At 36.9% G+C, this 15,441-nt stretch overlaps 1 protein-coding gene across 1 annotated transcript in view; it reads left to right on the forward strand.

The window, feature by feature from the left end:
• EPB41L2 (erythrocyte membrane protein band 4.1 like 2) overlaps nt 1-15,441 on the forward strand; it is a 261,978-nt gene that overhangs the window by 228,255 nt on the left and 18,282 nt on the right. Inside the window, exons 11-15 of the mRNA XM_023727906.1 lie at nt 2,702-3,271; nt 5,187-5,309; nt 7,341-7,439; nt 9,176-9,256; nt 12,884-12,995. Of these exons, the coding sequence (XP_023583674.1) occupies nt 2,702-3,271; nt 5,187-5,309; nt 7,341-7,439; nt 9,176-9,256; nt 12,884-12,991 (981 nt within the window). The 3' untranslated portion in view covers nt 12,992-12,995. The remainder of the gene's footprint in view (nt 1-2,701; nt 3,272-5,186; nt 5,310-7,340; nt 7,440-9,175; nt 9,257-12,883; nt 12,996-15,441) is intronic.

Genomic DNA, 15,441 nt, shown 5'->3' on the forward strand with positions numbered 1-15,441 from the left:
CAGGGTTGAAAAGCTGGCATTCAGGTGAATCTCCACATAAGCTTGCTGCAGAATCTTTCAGAATTCTCATCTTTTCTTTCAGTTTATACTGTTCTGTTATTCTTTCTTGTGTAACCTTTCCTTTCAGTAGGTCACTGCTGTTCTGTTCTGACTTATTAATTCTTTGCTGTTCCTTTTCTGACCTCTCTAGAGCCTAGAAGAGGAGATAACATCAATTTTGTTTAGTGAAAAGGGCCTTTCTGATAGCATGAGAACCACCTTCACTTCAGCCACCACTTGGACAGCAGAGGGCACTGTTGTGAACTATAATGCACCTTCTGAAAAGCTTTCTTCCTCGCCCTTCTCACAGTTGCCTGAGGTGCATTTTACTTTGTTTCCCTTGTTATTAAAAGCCACATATGAAAGTGATTTTTTATTTTTTTGAATATTCAGGAGCATTGCCCTCTAGTACTTTTACTGGTAAAATTAACCTTTCCTAGGAAAAACATTCAAGAAATAGTGACTGAATTTAGACATGAGGAAAAGATACAGATTGTATGTTTCTCTGGCTTCTTTACCCCCTTCACCCCCAAAAAGCTGCTTAAATTCAGAGAATCATTTAAACCGTTAAGACCTAGAGTCTGAATTATTAAGCAGAGGAAAATCCCCAACCAAGTAGAAATTTAAGTATACTTTGCAGAATTTATTTTCAAAGCCCAAATGTCTTTTTAGGCATCTTTTGATGGCTTGTGATTTTTAAAATCCTGTTTATGTGGAAAATTTGAGGTGCCTCCCATAGTCAATGAAGTAGTTCTTTTTTAATGACCCTAAGGAGATTCCCTGAACTTTGGCAGGCACCATCCAGCCCTTTGAAGTTAAGTAATAATAGTAATTCACTAACCTATAATAATAATATTGAAATATCTGCTTTAGAAATGTTCTGATCACTAGACATCTTTATTTGTAGAGAAATTTATAAGGAGTTATAATTAAATATTACCTATTTCTCAAAATAGATTCAGAGTTTTTCAGTTTAATATCTGAAACCTGTGGGTTTTCAATAAAACTAGAAGGCTGGCTCTCTTGTTCTATCAGTGACAAGACTTACATGGTATCAATTTGGAGCGATTAAACATGCTCTCACCATGCATTTAAGAATAACAGCAGAGATCAAAGAGTGTGTGAGTATTTGTTGATAGGTACTGCAGAGAAGTGTGCCAGTTTAGGACCCATTAACTCATGACTGTCCATGTCACTGGTGCAGATAATCATGAGATCCTGCTGTCTATAGTAAGAAAGCTTGCTATAGGAAACAGCTCCAGTCCAGTTAGTGTCTTGGCACCTTCACAACAAGCTTCCCTCTGCCCAGACGGTTCAGAGGTGCAGTGCCCCCCCTTCATTTGGCATGGAGATACCTTCTTGAATAACTAGGGCTACTGTCTCTAGCAGATTTATTTTAGGTTAGATCACAGGCTGTAGTGCCATTTGAATGTCAAAAAGTTGGCTTTATTTTAAAAAGTAAAGTAGCCTTTTAAAAGTAGTAATGTAAAATGGCCTTTTGAAAGAAAATTAAAAAAAAATTAAAAGAACATTTAAAACTTTTCCATGAGAAAGTTTCTACCCTAGTTAATAATACCATAACATATAGTAATTTATATTAGTAACGTATATAGAAGTATTTGCTGAACATTTAGGTAATCTACTACTCAACTAGAGTAAATTGATTTACTCCCAAGAAGCAAATGTCTGCAGGAGGTAGGAAAGGACATCTCAAAAAATAAACTTGATTCATTTCTGATTTCAAAGATGCTACTGGAGAGCTAAATTCTAAAGAAAACACTTGGAGTCATCATTTGACATCCACCTGAATGTTATAGTATCCCTGTTACTTATCTGTAATACAATTTGTGATGTTAATAATCATTTGTGAAATGAACATTATAATGTTAATAGCTGTCTAAGGCCAATTATTATTTTGCCAATTAAATCTGTTTTTTAAACGAGCCAGCAAAAAATAAAGGTGTCATCTCCTTAATGCTATATTCATTTAGGAATCAAAGTTTTAGGCTAGGGTTTATAGTCTGATTAAAACTAAAGCTTTTGTTGTGAATAGGTTTTAAAGTTTTAGAACTATTCTTTAAGGTGATCAGTAAGCTTTGGTATATATATATATATATATATATATATATATTTTAATTTTTCCAACTACATAAGTAGTGTTTATAGGTATAACTGTAGCAAAAGCTTTTTAGTTCTTTGGGAGGATGCTGGCTGTTTTTGTGTTTTTGTTTCTTTTTGTAAGCTTCTTGGTGTTTGTCTTGACTGTCCTTTATTAGACCTTGAGCAGAGGTCTTTGTAGATGTTGATTCTTGCTGTTCTGTCTTTGCAGTGTGTGATATTTGTTTTGGTGGGTGTTGAGGTAAAACTTTATTGATTTTGTGTCCTCGGTTGCTTTTTGTTCTGCAGAAACGTGCTCCCGAGTCAGAAGGGCCTTGCACTGACGCCAGTGATGCTGTTAAGGTTCTCCCCTTTTTCCATGTTAACACACCATTGCCTGACGTTTCTGACCCCTCACGATTTCCCTGCTTCCCTTTCAGTCAGCCATCATAACCATCTTTGTTTTCCTCCATGACATGAACCTACCATCAGTTAGTTTTGGTTTCCATCATTTTTATTTATTCATATATTTTTGTTTTCCCTCATCCATTTTTTTTTTGTACAGAGTTCACATGAGACTCTGAATGTAGTGGAGGAGAAGAAGCAGGCAGAGGTTGGGAAAGACGAAAAAGTAATCACAGAAGAAATGAACGGTAAAGAGATATCACCTGGGAGTGGACCTGGGGAGATTCGTAAAGTGGAGCCACTGGCACAAAAAGACTCCACCTCCCTGTCTTCTGAGAGCAGCAGCAGCAGCAGTGAGAGTGAAGAAGAAGAGGTGGGAGAGTACCGCCCCTACCACCGTGTGACCGAGGGCACCATAAGGGAGGAGCAGGAGGAGTATGAAGAAGAGACAGAGGAAGAGCCCGGCCGAGCAGCCAAGGTAGTAGAGAGGGAGGAAGCAGTGCCAGAAGCCAGCCCAGTCAAACAAGCAGGTGCCAATATAATCACAATAGAAACAGTGATCCAAGAAAATGTAGTTGCCCAAAAGGTATCTGGAGAGAAGAGTGTAAACGAAGGTGCTGTTAATAAGCAAGACACGAGAGAAGAAGCAGAGGAAGAGCAACATAAAGTTAACGGAGAGGTGTCTCATGTTGACATTGATGTTTTGCCACAAATTATTTGTTGTTCAGAGGTAAATGGGAGTCCCAAATGGGAGCTAAACTATAATAGAGCTATTTCTCAGGTGGAAAACGCCTGCCTTTCTTCTCTTGTCCTCACAATTTCTCCTTCAGCTTTTTCAACAAGATTCTGAGTCTTTTCTTTAATGGGAGGAAAGGGGAAAGCACTGCTTTGTAGATTTTCTGCCAGCTCAGTTCATGGTTTCTAGCTTCTTTACTGCAAGTGGATCACCTGGTAGGGTAAACTTTCTGACGGCAACCATGTCATTTTTTCCTTTCCATTTCACATTTAAATTTTTATTTGCATGTTTTGAACATCTCCAGCTCGTTTGTTCTTAGTTGCACTACTTCCTGACACTACATTCCTTTTTCATTGGTTTACTTAGAAAATTGTATACGTAATATTTAAAAAATGCTCAATGTGAGTGTGTGTCCTGTTGTGATTGGGTTTGACCTTTTGGCTCATTCTATCACACTTCAACTTAAGCTTTTTAGAAGTAGCAGGCTTTGATTACTCTGATGCTCTGATCGCAGCATCTGGCAGTGATGAGAACATTACTTATTGAGTGCTACTGTGATTTCTGTTTTTTAGATGCTAGGGACTTTATGATTTGGTGAAGAGTCTTCTCTTTCCTTCAAGGCAGCAGGAGGCTAGACTATTGAATAGGAGAACCATGTCTCTCCTCATTCTGTCCTATCATCAATTCTAGATTATCTGCAAGTGAATGATATGTTTTATGGCTTATCTATATTAAATATAAGTCTTTTCCTTTCCGCTTCAAAAAAGAGAACTTTCCATACCCCTCTTAGATTAAGTTTTGGTCATTAGATGCAGTGCCCCGACTTGGGAGTTAAAGTTATATTGAGGGAGGGTCTACTTTCATGGGTATGTTTCTTGATTCTAAAATTAAATGCCCACAATATAGTGATTATTCATAGTTGCTGTTTTTGATGGGGTAGAAAATTGCAAAGTGACTTTGTCGTGAAAGAATTTAATGGATTTTTACTATGTTGCATTCAAACTTTCCATTTCACTTCAGAGAAGACATTTCAAGAATCCGTGACTACTTTGAACTATTATTTTTCTGCTGCTAATACATGGTTGTTCCTCTTTAAATAATTACACCTGTTGGGAATTTTCTTTCTAGTACACCATTATTTTGGAAATAGTATAGTCTGGTGGTGTAGTTAAACATATATGCTCAGCAGACTACAGTGTTAACAGGCCCTCAAACTTCCCCTTTAATGTTTTAAACTGTTCAAAGCATTGCATTGTTGATGGAATAATTTCATACATAACCTTTTATGTAATATACAAGAAAAACTGCAAGTTTTAGACAACTGTAATTGAATGCAGTCATACTTGAAGTTGTTTTTTCTGAAAATGGTATCTCCATTGTCAGTGAGGCAGAAAAGGCTTTCTGGGGAAAAGAGGAAATCTTAGCCTCCCTAGCTGGTGGGCAAAAGAAAGGAAATGAGTCTTCACACAGGCCATGTGGTTCTTTAAACTGCAATGAAAGTAGAGACAACTCACTTCACACAGTTCATTCTGTTTTGTTTTCTTTTCAATTCTATCATTACTTGCCCAAAGCTAACGTATATGTCACTGTACACCAGGTGCGACAATTAACTAGTTTGGGCCAATCATAATTTGAAGTGTGTCATGATTTAGGCATTATGTTAGCTTATCTTTCTCATTCATGTACATACATACACACACACACACACACACACACACACACACACGATATTTGAAGGAAGGTTTTTCTTTGATGTCTTTTGTTTGTTTTAGGTTATTTGCTTTTATTCTTTTCTTTTGTGCATGAGAGTGTGTTTGGATATGTTTCTTACGATTATTTTGAAGGCTCCGTTAAGCACTTTTACTTCATTGCCTCTAGAATTTATTTTTCCCTTCCTTTTTCACCTCAGCCACCAGTGGTAAAAACAGAGATGGTAACAATTTCTGATGCCTCACAAAGGACAGAAATCTCCACCAAGGAAGTCCCCATTGTCCAAACTGAGACCAAAACCATCACATATGAGTCTCCGCAGGTACAAAAGCTCTAGACTTGGACTATTTGAGTTCTTTTTTAGTTAATTTGTCTCTTTTTGTTTTCGTTCTGTCTTTTCCTAGTTCACACGTTTCTGACTTTGACTTTTTTAATACCTCCATTTTATAACCATAGTTCAACAACAATAAAACTAGCTGTGTGGCTCTCTTAGATTGAGTCAGCTGCAATCAAATTGGTGACCCGGTAATTATAGGGGGTGAGCATGCATATGATTATGTAGGATGAGTAGTATCAATCTTGTTCATTTCTGGCTTGGTACATCCAGGAATGTTTTTGTCCACTTGGGAAATGGATTATCTTGCAAAGTTTATTGGATCTGCTATAATTAGTGGATCAGTAGGATATATAGGCTTTTTCCCCCCTTTCTAACTCCATGAAGACAGACCTAATGAGCTCACATATACTTGTGGGTATACACACATATGTGCTTCTCTTTTTCAAATGGGATTATTTTCTAAAGATTTACATAGTTGTTCTTTATGTAAACTATCAGATTTGTGTGTTTGAGTTTAGGTCTTCAGACATTTATTCTAAAGATTTGAAATAAAGCATTAAGATGTCTAACCTTAAGGGCAACAAAAAAGGGGAGACTATTATCCTTTTAAAATGGGACTGTTTAAAAATGTGTACAGTAACGATTTTCTCCACTGAGTAGTTTAGAATTCTGTAGTAGGATTGTACCATGGTGGAGGAGGGCAGATTATTGTCTTCTTGAAATATTTTTTGAAAATGTTTAATGTGTATATGTATAAAACATTTCTCAAAATTATTTTGGGTATGTTGTCCATATGAGTGCATAAGTCCTACAAGAGCACAAATAGATTTCTTATGAACACGTATCAGGAGAGAACATGCACATGTTCGTCGACGTTGCGGTAAGTGCCCTCATAATGAGATACAGGTGTGTGAGCTAAGTGTGTACTTTCCTCTCAGCTTTTATTCAGAAAGACTCTAGACCTTTAAGTTTTCAGGTTATTTCCATGTGTCAGTGAGTACCAGGAAACAGGAGGCAAATAAGTTTGGATTTTAATAATATAAACTGAGTTAGGCTATCAGTTTGCTTCTTGATTTCCCTTGGTAGTCTCTAGAACTTTCTGCCTTTTCTAGTACCAAAGCAAACAAGTAAAAATCTATTTTGATATATGCATGGGATTTACATATGGTATGTATAGAGTATGTGCGTGCATACATACTGAAATATATGCACCTATGTTGTTGTTGTTATTAGTTGCCATTGAGTTAATTCCGATTCATGGTGTGACCCTGTGTGTGCAGAGTAGAACTGCTCCATAGGATTTTCAAGGCTATGACCTTTTAGAAGCAGATTGCCAGGCCTATCTTTCAAGGTGCCTCTGGGTAGGTTCAAACCACCAACCTTTCAGCTAGTAGCTCAACACTTAACTATTTGCGCCACCCAGGGACTCCATGTGTACCCATATATACATTCTAGATATCCCAACACAAAAATTATTATAGGAACAATGTAGTTTTTTAAAATTTCTACTAGAGGTAAGCAAACAACGAAATCACTCAAGTTCCTTCTACCTATTCAGGTCCTATTGCCTCGTAATCTGAGAAAACGTTTCTCTATTTTTGCCCACCTGTGCTTAAAAACCAGTAACAACAAGCCACTCAGTGCTTCTGGTCACTGTGGAAACTTCTCTGCCTGGTTCTCTAGTTTCTTTTTCTGGCTTCTGCAGAATGGACCGCAGGTCACATTCTCTGATGGTTCCCTTGTAGTTTTGACCCACCGTCTCCTTCCGTTCTTCCTTTTTTCTCTCCACCCACAGGATTTGCTTCTACACATGCATCCAGCCTTTTGCCTTTGTTCTGTTTTAATTGCCAGCCAGTCTCTTGTAAATTACCACCATAAACATGTATAGGATATGCAGATAGCATCTTCTGCCAACTGCATAGATTTTTAAAGATGCATATTCACTGGGGAAGGGTCTTCTTGGACAGCATAATGGAAGTTAAGCATTATTTGTATTTTCCCCCCAATTATCCAAAGGTTGATGGCGGGGCTGGTGGTGATTCGGGCACATTACTGACCGCACAAACCATCACATCTGAGTCCGTGTCGACAACAACCACCACACACATAACCAAGGTAAAGCAATCCAGGGGATCCTATGGAGATGATGGTGCTTCGTAAACAGGATCCTTTTCTGAATTGTTTCTTTGTTCCTGTACATACTTCAAAGTAATACACAGTGCCGGTGGAGTAAAAATGCCTTGATTTCAAGTACTCAACAAATTAGGCTCCACTGACAAATGGTATTTAAACCAAAGTGCAATTTTGTAAAGTATAGGGGGGTAAAAATATATTATGAATAGCTATACTTAAGACAGCCACAGGAGTAGAGTTTAATAAAAGTGGAAGCACAGATTTGTTAAGTACAAATGAGCCCTTCTGACTGAAGCAATTAAATGAAGACCCATCGTTCACAATTTTTAACAGGTGTCTCAAATAGTGTAAATTTTCTCTCATTTATTTAAGATACTAGTGTATTGATTTTGGGCAATTTTCCGGATCATTCTCTGAATGTCTAGTACCTTATACTAGTGATTCTCAAAGTGTGGTTGGTCCCTGGACCAGCAGCATCAGCCCCACCTGGGGACTTGTTGGAAGTGTATATGCTGCAGCCCTACTCCAGACCTACTGATAACCCTGGAAGTGGTTTCAGAAACCCTCCAGGTGATTTTGATGTGTACTAAAGTCATCAAATTTCTCACTCCACCATTACTTTCCAATATCTCCTTTTTCTTCTACTTTTCATATTTGGTTAGTGCTTAAAGGTCATAAATATATCCTTTATTCCCTCCTCCACCACCCTGTGTTTAAATAAAAAACCAAGCAAGATAAAACAAAAAAAAAACTTTGTAAATTACAAAATGCCACATCAATGCAATGTAGTTTTGGTACTCATTTAACAATGTATGTAGTTATTAAAGCTGGTGATAAGCCTTGTTTTTTGCAGTAAAGTGCCATGGCTTGTGGTTTCGTGTGTAAATTTACCAGAGTTATAGAGGTTGGATGTGTGCTTTCTCAGGACTTTGTGATATCTGCTCGTTGTCTGCTTAGAATGTCGTAGCCTTATGATCTCTTAAGCTTAATACAGTGTGTATCGCAGGCTAAATCAGTTTGCAACAAGCCAGTAACTCTGGAGACAATAGACCCAGAAGCTCCTTCCCCACAACCCTTCTTCACACAGCCACAGAGCCTGTGTTTAGCCATGCTGCATTTCCACAGTCACAACCACACGCAGAAGATTTAATCCAACACTCAACAAGAAGCTCAATATCTATGTAATCCGTCTTCCCTATCTTATTGCACTAAATCAAATGAACAAAATCACCAAATGAATTTGTATGACCAGAATCAAGCAGTCAAAACATAACATCAGTTTTCCGAACCCAAAACAGATACATAAATTGCTAGAATTCCTTGGAACTACACAAGTAGCGAGTAGTTATATCCTCTTTTCCATTTCATTTTCAAAACCTACCAATTGGGAATCAAGAAATTCAGAAAATTGCAACAGAAGTCCCAGTGGTACTGTTTGGATTAGATAGTATCTGTCCCACCATCTTAATCTCACCTGAATTTTGATAAGTTAGTTTTAGTTTTAGGGTTGCTTTCAATTGATTTATAAAGGCTACCATTTTAAGAATAGAATTCTCCTGAGAGCTTAAAAATAAAGCACAGAAAGTTGATGGAATATCAGTCTTCTCCCGTTCAGGTTGCCTTGCCTTACAATGATCGGCAGTTCTAGATGTGCTCTATCTTTTCTCTAATTTTGCATGCTTTGATGATTGTTGTTTTTTCTTCTTTATGACCTTTAGACTGTAAAAGGTGGAATATCTGAAACAAGAATTGAGAAACGTATTGTGATCACAGGAGATGCAGATATTGATCATGACCAGGTAAAGAGCTTACGTTTCAGTTTTGAAAGTGATCATGTTTATTTTCTAAGTTTTGCACTTCTCATCATGTCACATGCCTGTGTAAAACTCCTTCTCCCAGTACTTCTTGGGTGAATTCCAACTCCTAAGCACGTTATGAAGACACTTCGCAGTCTGGACACTACCTGTCCTTCCAGCCTTCTTAAAAATGATCAGCATAAAACCTAGATTGCTGTTTATTTTCCACTGGCTTTACACGCACGTTTTGGTCAAAGTAATCTAGACAATTCTTGGCAATCATTAGATATTCATCTGGGTCTGGTTTAAAACGCAAATCATCACATTTTTAAAATTAAATGACAGCTCAACGATACAGCCTTCAAAAAAACAAAAAGTTACTAGGCTTGACTTATGCCCACTTTTAAGAACTTTTCAAGTATGTTTGATAACATTAAAAAATTGGGCTATTTACCACCATGTGTTTTTCTTGAACTGTTATGTGGGACTAATTTAAGGTCTTTTACGAAGTCAAAAATTGTAGTTTATTCAGAAAAAAAAATTAAAAGAGTCATTACTTTTATTCTGATGTTAGCTTTGGCAAAATGCTTGGTTTAAAGCAGGCAATAGATGGAACTACTGGAGGAAGACCTTTAGGGCAGCTTTAATTTCAGGCTGCAGTCCCAAGTGATGATGAGAATTTTGTGTTTTTCTTTCTGAGTGATTTTAATTGGCCAGCTTTAAAGGAGGTCAAGCAGTTTCCCTTTTACAGCAGCCTTAAGAAAAGGAAAAGAAATGTTTAACTGACCATCTCAGCTGGGCAATAGGAACACATGATAATTAACCCAGCTTTGAACACAATACTGAGCTCAGCGAAGAGAATTTTAGTGAACAAAGTTTTTTGTTTGATGAAGCCTCCCTGTATGTGACCAGAGAGAAATGGATTTTTCCACATGCCTAAAAAAATTATCTCTAGGTTTTTTTAACTTCTGTAAACATGCTTTTACTTTTCTATCATATTTTATAATATTCGTTTCTTTGTTTAATTCCTTGAGAGTTATTAGAGGTTAAAGGGTTAAAGGGTTGCCCTGACTCTTCTTCTTGACTTACGGGTAGAGTTTCCTAGTAGATGACTAGTACATTTGCCTGGTTACCCCTGGAAATGAATTACTTTCCTGAAAACCAACTTTCTAATTTCCTATATAGAGAATTTATCCCACTGCTGTCCACTGGGACAGTCTTGAGGTCCCCTGATGGAACTATTTAAAATTAAATGAGGGAAATCACTTCTGTGTCAACTAACTGATACTGATCATGTGGTGACTTTAATATCACTGACACCTTTTTCAGTTTCTTGCCTACTTTAAAAGCAATCTTGATAGTGCAAAGAAACCTTCATCTGAATGAGATAGGAAAAAAGCAACTCCTTTGTGTTAGCAAATTAAAGAGGTGTTCTTTTATAGGAATGCGCTTTATAGGTTTTTCATCCTGTGCAAATCATGACTCACCTTCATACCAGGGGACTATAATCTGTCCTGCAGTTGCTGTTTGGTGCGTATTTTCTTCTAATAAAATAACTTCTTAGTTTGGGATTATGATATAGTTTTTTCACAGTCCTTATTGTTGCCATAATAAATTCACATTTTACAGTATTTAGTTTCATGTGCTGATAATTATGGAATGAAGGAGCTATAGGAAACTGATTTCAAATGTGTTTGAAGGTGATCATAGCAGTTTTTGTTTTTTCCTACTTTCTGCTAACTGAAGCGTGTTTTACATGTGTTATCTTCCATTCGGTATCACTTACATTTCCTGTTTAACAGTCACCCGGTTTAATGTAGGCAGATCTTTATAGTATTTGATGATTTGCCCGTAACTACGTTTGGCTCCCCTCACAGCTCATCACTGATGTTTTCCAATTTGGGTCCCACAAGCCAACATGGAGTAAATAGTTTTGATTTTTTACCTCCTTCATCCCCTCTGACCATTTCAGAAAGAAAGAACCACACTCGTCCTGTGCTCCTTCTCTCTCATCCCCGTTCCCATCCCTTTCCCCCTATCAATACACTGAGAAACTCTTCTGACCGTCCATGAAGCAAGATATCTGCTCTTATTCCCATTCCGGTCTTGCTCTCTGGCCTCCCAGTTTCCCCACTTGACCAACAGTTGTGCTATGGCTCAGATTTAAAGCTGGGTCTGCATCTGATGTTTCTTTTGTCCTGATGCAAGTGGGTCACCAGAATTTGTTCTTTAGTGGAGATTTAAGCACCCTCAAGTTTCTTCCAAGCTTTTGTGTGAAAAATGTTTAATGTAAAAAAGATTTCTCTTTTTATAACTTTACCTTTTTTTTTTGGGGGGGGGTGAGTTTTAGGGTTTTGCTGAGTAGAGTTATAGCAGACAGAAACTATGATGCAAACAAGAAGTGCAGTTGTCCCCTCAGGCAGGTGACAGAGCAAAAGAAAAAATGGTACTGCTTTTTTCAAATGCATAATTTCCTTATGAGATATGGTGCTCTCTATGCTAATAGAATTTCTTTTTAAGAATTCTTTACTGAACTTTGAATGTTGTTCTCTGGTATTTTTGTTTCCTATTTACTTTCTCCCAAAGACCTCTTCAAAAAAAAAAGAACAACAGTTAACAAAAATATCTTTTCCTCTGAAAAATCAGGTCTTTTGTTTGTGTTATTCCTTTCTGCTTTGCCATAACACTGTGTCTGCTTTTTCACACCTGGTCAGCATCTAGGTCCTCTCCCACCCCTGCCACTCACTGGCTGAATGGCCATGACAAAGACCCATTAACTTGGCACTTTCACTTTTTTCAACTGTGAAATAGGGACCTGTACTTTACAACCTGAAGATTAGTTTTTCTCTCTTCTATAGCTCTACTGACTATGTGTCATTGTTGCTGCTGCTGTTTTACTTGTTCTACATCCTAGAAGTTATAGACACTTTTCCTGCAACATTTTAGTTCAACAAACATTTTAGTTCAAGCAATTACTGAGAGCCTAAGATAGTGGAGATAAGCAAGGCCTGGTTCTGTGCCGTGGGGCATCAGGTACTTAGGTAATAGCTAGTGTCACTTGAGTGATAGGCCAGGCACTATGCAGGATGAAAACCCGTTGCTCTTGAGTCGATTCTGACTCATAGTGATCTTATAGGGCAGAGCAGAACTGCCCCATAGAGTTTCCAGGGAGGGGCTGGTGGATTCTAACTGCTGACCTTTTGGTTAGCAGCCCGTAACACTTAACCACTACGCCACTAGGGTTTCCTCAGTCCCTACAGCAAACCTTAAAATGATCTTTACAACCTTAACATTAGTCTCAGCTTACAGATGCGAATACTAAGGCTCAAAGAAGAACGGTTTTCTCCAATTCTCACAGTTAGTGGCAAGGCTGGAATTCCAAGCCAGCATGTTTCTTCTACATGTATCATTATTTGAAACTGTCGGAGAAATGGGAAGTTTGGAAAAGTGAGAAACGTTCTCTAAAATGAACAATGAGCCCATTTCAAAACATTCTTCCTGCTTCCTCAAAGAAATGAACCTGTTTTGGCTTGAGGTTGCATCTCAGTTTATCAGCATGCATTTAATTTGCCATCCTGAGGTGGAGCCTGTCCCTCAGCTCACAGCTGCTTTCTCTCCTGACCCTGGTAGGCATTGGCCCAGGCGATCAAGGAAGCCAGAGAGCAGCACCCTGACATGTCCGTCACAAGAGTGGTGGTGCACAAAGAAACAGAGCTGGCAGAAGAAGGGGAAGAGTAGTAAGGTAAGAGAGCCAACACTTCCCTTGGTCTTTGCCCTGGCTGTTCTGCACTCCTGAACAGGCAGAGAGGTGGGAAACACTTTTTATATCATACTGTCTCAGCTTCCTGTAGTACATTTGATTTTTCAGACTGTTGTTATCCCTGAGTGCATCTTCTTAGGTTACTTGTATATAATTATAAAACCTGTGAACTTTGGTGTTAATAATTACCATTTATAGAGGGGCTGGTAATAATTGACATTTATATGTTACTTTACTATTTACAAAGCGCATTAATTAAATTATCTTAATTAATGTTCACAATAACCTTTTGAGGAAGGTGCTGTTACCGGGAATTAAATGAGGGATTTTTATTATATTAGGGACAAGGAGAAGATGAGTTAAATCCTTTAAATATAGATATTAAAAATTGTGTGTCATGGGATGAATCATAAAGGGTATATATAGGACGTATATTTATATATATGTGTGTGTATATATATATGTATAAATTTAAGAGTAAAAACAAAAATAAAGGATAAATGACAAAGTTTAATATGCCTGGGAGAGAAAGGATTAATATCCTGAATATATTAAATATTCTTATGTATCATTAAAAAAAATGAGCACTTAAGTAGAAAAATGAGCAGAAGATTAAGCAAGAAAGCCATGTAGAAACTAAGAGAACAATAAACAAATGTCCAGGCTCACTATTGCTTAAATAAAATATAAATTAAAAACACAGAGTACTACTTTTAACCCATAAATTTGGCAAAGTTTATGTTTTTAACTAGTGTTGGGGAGGTTGTGGAAAAAATATGCTCATACACTGCTATATAAATTATTAATATTTCCTGGAAGACAATGTGACAAAATAAATCTTAAAAAAGAAAACCTACCTTAAATATGCCTACCATTTGAATCACTTCTAAGAATTTATCTTAAATAAGCGGAGTTATATACAAAGATTTATCTACATGGATACTTATCACATATTTACATATAAAACAAAAATGCTGAAAAATCTAACTGGCCAACAATAGGGTATTGGTTATACCTTATGCTGCCCCCATGTGATGACCAAATAGCCAAAGAAAGTTGTGCTAAAGAATCCGTAATTACATGAGTAAATGTTCACAGTTCTCTATTAGGTTTTTGAAAAGCAGGTTTATCACACAGCACATATACTAAGACTACTTTTTTGTTTTTAAATAATCTGTACGTTGACCCAGGAATGGCTTGGTCATGAGGATACACATCTTCTACCTTACACGGCCACGCCAAGTGGTCTTCCATCCTCAGCAAATGAGGGTTCCTGCCATTTCACATTCTTTCTTACAGCTTTAATTTTTGCCAATTTGGTGGACATGAAATGATATAAGCTGTGATTTTAATTTGCATTCTCATGATTAATAATGAGATTTAGTATCTTTTGATACGGTTATTGGCCATTTGTGTTTTCTCTTAAAACATTTCTCTGAAATGTTTGTTCAACTCTCTTGTCTGCTTTTGTTTGTTCATTCCTTTGTTCGTTCTTATCAATTCTTGAAATATTCTGGTTACTGATTATTTGTCATTTTTATGTGTTCCAAAATCTTAGGATTTGTGGTTTGTCTTTATCCTTTCTTTAAATGATTTGGCTTATTAAATTGATTGAACTATTAATATACTTGAATTTACCAACCCTTTCTTTTATGTCTTGTGCTCTTTCTATACCATGAGATATTTAAGATATTTTTCATCTAGAAATTTTAACGTTTACTATAAATAGTTTATATATTCTTAATCCATCTGAAATTGCTATAGCTGTATGATGTGAGACAGTGATCCATTTGTTTCCTATGTCAGTAGCTGTTACAGCATTATTTTATAGATGAATCCATCCTTCCCCTCTCTAATCTGCAATGTCATTTATCAAATTACTTATATATGTGGGTATATTTCTGGTCACTCTATTTCCATTGGTCCATGTGTCTATCCCTGCTCTAATGCTATACTGTTTGAATTACTATGCTATCTGATAGGACTCCCCCCCCCCAATCATATTCTTTTTCTTCTGTAATGTCTTGGTTATTCTTGACTCTGTTCCATGTAAATTTCAGAATAAGATTTTTAAGTTTTAGGTTAAACCCTGTGGGATTTTGATTGGAATCGTATTCACTCTATAGCTTAATATGGGCAGATTTATGTCCATAAACGTAAATGTCTCCATATATATAGGTTTTCTTTAATGTCTTTCAATAAAGTTATATAATTTTTCCCCTAAAGAGATCTTATAAATCTATTATTGGAGTCATTACATTTATACCTTATATTTTTTGTTGCTATTTAAATGACTTTTTTTAAATTGAATTTTATGAAGGTGATTGTTTTTAAAAGCCCTTCTGGTCCCAAGACTATGGCCACAGGGATACCAGGGTTCCCAAGAATAATATGGAGGTTGCCAAGGACTTGTTTAAAAATGTTTTCA

This window comes from Trichechus manatus, unplaced genomic scaffold (genome assembly GCF_000243295.1).
Source record: "Trichechus manatus latirostris isolate Lorelei unplaced genomic scaffold, TriManLat1.0 scaffold00002, whole genome shotgun sequence".
NCBI classification, from domain to species: domain Eukaryota; kingdom Metazoa; phylum Chordata; class Mammalia; order Sirenia; family Trichechidae; genus Trichechus; species Trichechus manatus.